Source organism: Mizuhopecten yessoensis, unplaced genomic scaffold (genome assembly GCF_002113885.1).
Source record: "Mizuhopecten yessoensis strain PY_sf001 unplaced genomic scaffold, ASM211388v2 scaffold3151, whole genome shotgun sequence".
Lineage (NCBI taxonomy): Eukaryota > Metazoa > Mollusca > Bivalvia > Pectinida > Pectinidae > Mizuhopecten > Mizuhopecten yessoensis.
This window is the reverse complement of record NW_018404901.1, coordinates 279,678-287,259: the sequence shown is the minus strand read 5'-3', so window position 1 is coordinate 287,259 and position 7,582 is coordinate 279,678. Positions and strand designations below refer to the sequence as shown.

The 7,582-nt window shown below is 33.3% G+C and overlaps 1 protein-coding gene across 8 annotated transcripts in view; it reads left to right on the top strand.

Annotated features, from left to right (window-relative positions):
- The first annotated feature begins 407 nt into the window (after window positions 1-407).
- Window positions 408-7,582, top strand: part of LOC110447077 (rap guanine nucleotide exchange factor 6-like) — a 136,323-nt gene continuing 129,148 nt past the window's right edge. For all 8 annotated transcript variants that reach the window (XM_021492515.1, XM_021492502.1, XM_021492507.1 and 5 more), the window contains exons 1-2: window positions 408-449; window positions 1,493-1,812. In XM_021492515.1, coding sequence (XP_021348190.1) covers window positions 1,666-1,812 — 147 coding nt within the window. In that variant the 5' untranslated portion in view covers window positions 408-449; window positions 1,493-1,665. The remainder of the gene's footprint in view (window positions 450-1,492; window positions 1,813-7,582) is intronic.

Below are 7,582 nucleotides of genomic sequence, written 5' to 3'. Positions count from 1 at the left end.
TGACAGGTTTTAAGTTGAAGTTATTTTTAAAGGACGTGGGTATTTATCAGTACCCTATTTAAATGTTTCGCTGGAAAATCATAATAATTATTAAATATCATATATATAATATTAACGACATGTTACGAAATATTTAAGAAAATTAGCCTAACGTGTTGAGAACATATACAGCTCTGTATATTTATTTTAAATCATATGTATCATAGGGAAGATCTACTTAACTGACAATCTAAGGGTTTTTGGACAGCCTTGAAATGCAAATGAAATTTAAGAAGGTCAAATTTCTTTTGTAAAGACCGTCCTCTGTAAGGCATGAAAGTGACTTTTCGAGTGTGAAGCGGGTATGCACTGAAAGAAGGTGCCCGGAAATCGGGTCAAAAGTGACGTCACGCAGCCTCGCTCTCAGTGTAAACATGAAAGCCAACATGGCGGAGTTTGGGTGAACTTCGGTAAGTTAGTGTGGTTTTATTTGCTACCGTGTCTTTCAATATGTGAAAATTTAAAATCTGGTCATTGGTTTGGGATCCTAACTTTATTTAGAATGTATATGATATGCAAGTTATCACGAGAACTTGTGAAAACATGACTCATATAATATGGAACCATAATTATTGATGTCCTGTGAAAAGTGAGATTTTTTGACACGAGATGATGGATTGGGCACTAAATAACTCATGTGGATGGCTGGTTGGTGTATCTGTTATGGCCGGTAAAGTACTCACGTATACATGTAATGGTTGAGCTTTGTTATAGTTAAATTCGTATTGTTTACAAAAAACACGAGGATATATCTTTCACGGTAAACAGATTGTTGCACCTGTGTCTGTGTGTATTGGCTTGTGTATTGCAACTGATGGGACACAATTACCTAGTGAAACATGACGACAACAGTTCAGTTTTATCAGTAATCTGTTTTGCAGAATATTAAAAGGAACAAGTTGGATTATTTTCTACTGTAACTTATGTGACAACATAGATTGCAACATGTGTACACCTCGATTTTACTAATATACAGAGGTAGCTACTAGAACCATCGTGATGCATTTTTTAGGACAAGTCGATCAAATGTACCAGATTTTGTCTTTGGTGTATAGTTCTTTATATTGACTGTGTTTGATATGATTTAAAAGCAACAATTTAAATTATAATTCACTGTAACTTATGACATGTTACGTAAAACACAACACACTTCCTCTAGTTTCCTGTAATACACATGTATGTGATAGTAATGTATGTGTATTGGCCATATGTACGCATCATCAGTTCTGCCATTGTTGTCCATGACACCATATACGTCTTAAAATCAGCAGTTTTTAACACACATTTTTGCATCATGATTTGATTTGATAAAATTAATTTTTGAATCCTGAAACTATTCCTTTGACATTATAGATTGTATGTTTTAAACTTGAATAATATTATATGTATCTAAAATGTAAAATAGACAAGGTATGATGTTGAAATTATATCTCTTTATCTCATGTCTTTTCAGATGTCTTCAGCTGTGTGGACTTGTTAAATATGATGAAGATGGACAATACTTGAAGTTCTTATGTACAAACACAGTGACTGTTGGAACTTTCAGATATATAGGATTTGATCAATCAGTTATTTATGATGGTTTAAGTTATTACCAAAACATCGTACTTTGTCATTTGTGCACAAATGTATAACAACATTCATCGAAAGCAGGTGTTTTCCTCCCAGGCGGGTGAGAATGTAGGAGGAGGAGGAGGACGAAACAAGACAACTGTGGGAGACAGACTTTTCATCAGTGCCCTTCAGAAGTATTCACATGTCAGAACAGAAAAGGTTTGTACTAGTGCAGTTTTAGTGGTGACTATCATGCCAACCCATCTGGACTGTGTATTGTATATGGCCTAGTGAAAAAATCCTGTGTTTCCAATTTACCCTACCTACCCTAGGTTTTTAGCATTTAGCGATATGCACTGTTAAAGTCATTACATATGTTCTATAAAAGCATAGTAAAAATATTTTCCAAAATAAAAAAAGATGTCCACCTACCTACCCTATTTTTTCTGAGGATGACACATGAGAAATATTTTTTTGGTCCAACAAAAGAAAATGTAATGATGTTTATTGTTATATTTCCAGTTTTTAGTTTGATTCATATTTCAATATTTTGTTTATGCAGTATACTTGTGTAAATAATTGTATATATATATTTTTTTCATTCTGCCAAAATCATCACCTTTGTTTACACTTGATATTGGTTAGTTACAGGGATATATTACTCTTTGTACACCGTTAGTTGTTTGGAAGATTCTGCAGTATGTACTTATCCACCACATATCTAGTTAAAATAAAAAAGAAATGATGGGACTTTCCTTGTGGTTATAGGGTTTAGGATATTTCTAACAATTTCAATGTAGATTTGATTTTGATTTCGACATGATATTTTGACAGCTTTATGCATAATCAACCAACTACATGGATTCCAACAAAAACATTAATATACCTTGATCGGAAAGTAGAAATTGCAAGGGACTTAACTCTAAATAATTGACAAATAATGCAAACATATTCCTTTATAATGATACCAATGTTATTTCATATGGTGTCCAAAATTTTCAGAAACAAATGGTGCTATTACTTTGTTGTTTCCTTGGGTTTATATTTTTTAAGGTACTGGTAAGGCTAAACAAAAAATATTTGGTGTTTCCAGTACCCTACCTACCCTATTTTTTTGTGCCTACCTTAAACATTTTAAAGCAATTTTCAAAGAAGCCCTGATAAAGTCAATATCACTCTCCTATATAAACCATGATATACAATTAAAAAAAATATTGTTACATACCTACCCTAAATTTTCCCAACATTTTACAGGAAACATGTATTTTTTTTGTCTGGCCTCAGTGGTATGGCTTTAACTCATTCACCTCTGAAATTTCATAATGAACTATGGCAACATTTGAATTTGAATGAGTGAATTTCCACCACCGCAATGCAGTTGGGGGATATGGTAACGCTCTCCATCCATCTGAGGCATGAACTGGAGCATCCCACATTATTTCACCCGGGAAAAACTTGGTACATGTATATGCTGGTACATCTGGGGAAGGCGGAGTGTCATGTGAAAAATTAGGATTGTCTGTTTGACCTTTGACCTTTATTAAAAGTGCACAAAATGTCACTGAGATACTGCATCCAGAACATGAATATCCCACATTATTTTACCTTCGGCCATTAAAGTTGATTTGCCAGTATATCTTGGGAAGGCGGAATGTCATGTTAAAAAATTAAGGTGAATGTAACCGTCATTTTGAACTTTATTTAAAAACTGCTAAATATGTGAGATACCACATCTGGAACATATCAACAAAGTTGGTATATGCTGGTTCATCATTGGCAGGTGGAGTGTTAATTTATATAAGTGTAACAAGAGAGAAAAAATGCACGGTAAGACCGGGGTTCGAACGTGGAACCCTCCAAACTCTTAGACGGACGCTCTACAGTTGAGTTATACAATCGACCCAGTCCAGTTCAGCTACATAATAATAAAAAAACAGTTTGTTTAGGGTTCTTGATAAAAAAAACTGGAATTTAGAAGATTAAAACTTTTCCTTTCTATTTTCAATTCTATTTTCAGTTCTATTCAAATTATTTATGCTTACATCTAGCTCGTATGTATGCAATATTTGTTTCTTGGAGAAATGAAATCAAAAATAAAAAGTAATCTTCAGACAGACACTGGACTACATCTAGTTAACTGATGGATGTGACAGTTTGTTGTTTGTCAGGTTTACCTGTAATCTGCCATGTATAAACATATATATACATGAACAATTATATAATTAGGATGCAGTAAAGAGAAAAATTGTTTGAGCTTCATCATTATAAATAACAAATGATTGACAAATTACCGGCTGCAAAATATAGCGTGACACCAATTACATGTATGTTATTCATAATCAAGTAATTATGTCATTTACCCTTTAATCACATGTACATTTGTTCCGAGGAGCAGATGGGCGTCTCACATGGGCGGGTTTGTGTGTTAACGGGTATACTGTAAATATACAGGTAAATCTCTCCTTTGTCCGACACCCATTAAACTGCTTCTGTATCTTATCAACTAGCCTACACACACAGAGAGCATATATATGACTGTCACTAAATTGAATTATAAACTATTTTCTGGTTTTCGTTGAGTCATACAAGGGGGATCCAGATGACACGAAGGTACAGTAGCAATGAACTGGTGATGGTATGACAGGTATAATACCTGTATGTATAGCTGTGGTTTAAGTGGATGCTACATATAAAGAGTGGAATGGGCAGACCACTCCCCTCAGTGAACCATACCGAGCTGATACATATCTTGTACTTAATGTCATGGATGATTATGTGGCATTTAAATCTAGATTAACTGTATACATACATACCTGTATGTGATATACCTGCCAAGGACATCAGATTTAAACTTTCTATATTAAGAAGAAATTTGTTATAAAAAATATTTCTCACAATTGTACAATTCAGATTTATTTTCTATTGTTTATCTTTAAAACAGAGTTATTTTTTTTATAGCACATATCAGAACATTTTTTTGTTATTTTGAACTAAGATTTTTGTCTGCAGTAAAAATTAAACATTGAAGTAGGATATGTGTATTTTAAAACAGGTTGAATTGATCCATGAGCCCCGGCAACAAATCAGCCCAGGACTGAGAGGTCTGCATATATTAGTAGATAGATTGGTCAAATCTGTCTAGATAACAAAGTCTAACCAATTTAATGATTTTCTTATGTTCCATCGTCACATATATTTCACATCTAGTACAACAATTTAATATTCAATCCCCAATTCACTTGAAAAAATGCTGTATTTTCCCTCAATTTATGTAGGAACAAGCTTTTGTGAAATTTAGGTAGAAAATCGCTGGCAAGGTCAGCTCATCAGTGATCACATTTGGCTGGAAACAATATGCAAACTGATCGCTGAAGGTCTTGAAATATATATATATGATAGGTTTTAAAATTGCATAAAATTTGAATAGGTTCTACACGTAATAGCAAATTTTAATATTATTAAAAGAAATCAGCTCCTCCTTAATAGTCCCCCACCGGGATCCTCTGGTGGGGTGGGGGGGACTATAGTTTTGTGTTGTGTTCGTCCTTCCGCTATCTTGTCCGGGCTCTATCTCCTACACTACTTGTCACTGGAACTTCATACTTGGCGTATGGGTTCACCTTGGTGAGGCGGTGTGTCATGTATCAAAAGTAGGTCACTCTGACCTATATTCTTACCTTTGACCTACATCAAAGAAAAAGTTTGTCAAGCTCTATCTCCTACACTACTAGTAACTGGAACTTCTTGCTTGGGGCATGGGCTCACTTGCATTGAAGAAGAAGCATACATAGTGTCACCATATGAATTTAAGAGTAAAACTGTACCACTATAACCAGTAAACATCCACCAGATTTATTTGCAATAGTACATGTATCACTGACACTATTCCTTATTGAATACGATGGGTCTGTCAAACATTCATATATCATCTGTGCATTTCGCATGATGTCTTGTTTATATATAGTTCTATAAATATAATGTAGAAATACTTGCTTGACCTTGTAAATTTATCGGTATGACCTTGTACATATTCACAGTATGACCTTGTACATATACAGTATGACCTTGTACATATTCACAGTATGACCTTGTGCATGGAAACAGTATGACCTTGTACATATATACAGTATGACCTTGTACATTTATACAGTATGACCTTGTTTATATAGTACATATTCACAGTATGACCTTGTGCATGGAAACAGTATGACCTTGTACATATATACGGTATGACCTTGTACATATTCACAGTATGACCTTGTACATGGAAACAGTATGACCTTGTACATTTATACAGTATGAACTTGTGTATTTATACAGTATGACCTTGTACATATATACAGTATGACTTTGTATATATATATATACAGTATGACCTTGTACATATATACAGTATGACCTTGTACATAGAAACAGTATGACCTTGTACATATATACAGTATGACCTTGTATATATATATATACAGTATGACCTTGTACATATATACAGTATGACCTTGTAGTACATATATAAAGTATGACATTGTACATGTATACAGTATGACCTTGTACATAGAAACAGTATGACATTGTAAATATACAGTTTGACCTTGTACATAGAAACAGTATAATCTTGTACATATATACAGTATGACCTTGTAGTACATATATAAAGTATGACATTGTACATGTATACAGTATGGCCTTGTACATATACAGTATGCCCTTGTACATATACAGTATGACCTTGAACATATATACAGAATGACCTTGTACATATACAGTATGACCTTGAACATATATACAGAATGACCTTGTACATATATACAGTATGACCGTGTACATATATACATTATGACCGTGTACATATATACAGTATGACCTTGAACATATACAATATGACCGTGTACATATATACATTATGACCTTGTACATATATACATTATGTATGACCTTGTATATATATATATACAGTATGACCTTGTACATATATACAGAATGACCTTGTACATATACAGTATGACCTTCTACATATATACAGTATGACCTTGTACATATATACAGAATGACCTTGTACATGTATACAGTATGACCTCGTACATATACAGTATGACCTTGAACATATATACAGAATGACCTTGTACATATACAGTATGACCTTGAACATATATACAGTATGACCTTGTAAATATATACAGTATGACCTTGTTCATATATACATTATGACCTTGTACATATATACATTATGTATGACCTTGTATATATATATATACAGTATGACCTTGTACATATATACAGGGTGACCTTGTACATTTATACAGTATGACCTTGTTTATATATACAGTATGACCTTGTACATAGAAACAGTATGACCTTGGACATATATACAGTATGACCTTGTACATATAAACAGTATGACCTTGTACATAGAAACAGTATGACATTGTAAATATACAGTTTGACCTTGTACATAGAAACAGTATAATCTTGTACATATATACAGTATGACCTTGTAGTACATATATAAAGTATGACATTGTACATGTATACAGTATGGCCTTGTACATATACAGTATGACCTTGTACATATATACAGAATGACCTTGTACATATACAGTATGACCTTCTACATATATACAGTATGACCTTGTACATATACAGCATGACCTTGTACATATACAGTATGACCTTGAACATATATACAGTATGACCTTGTACATAAATACAGTATGACCTTGTACATTTATACAGTATGACCTTGTTTATATACAGTATCAACTTGTAAATAGAAACAGTATGACCTTGTACCTTTATACAGTATGACCGTGTACATATATACATTATGACCGTGTACATATACAGTATGACCGTGTACATATATACATTATGACCGTGTACATATATACATTATGACCGTGTACATATATACAGTATGACCGTGTACATATATACAGTATGACCTTGAACATATACAGTATGACCGTGTACATATATACATTATGACCGTGTA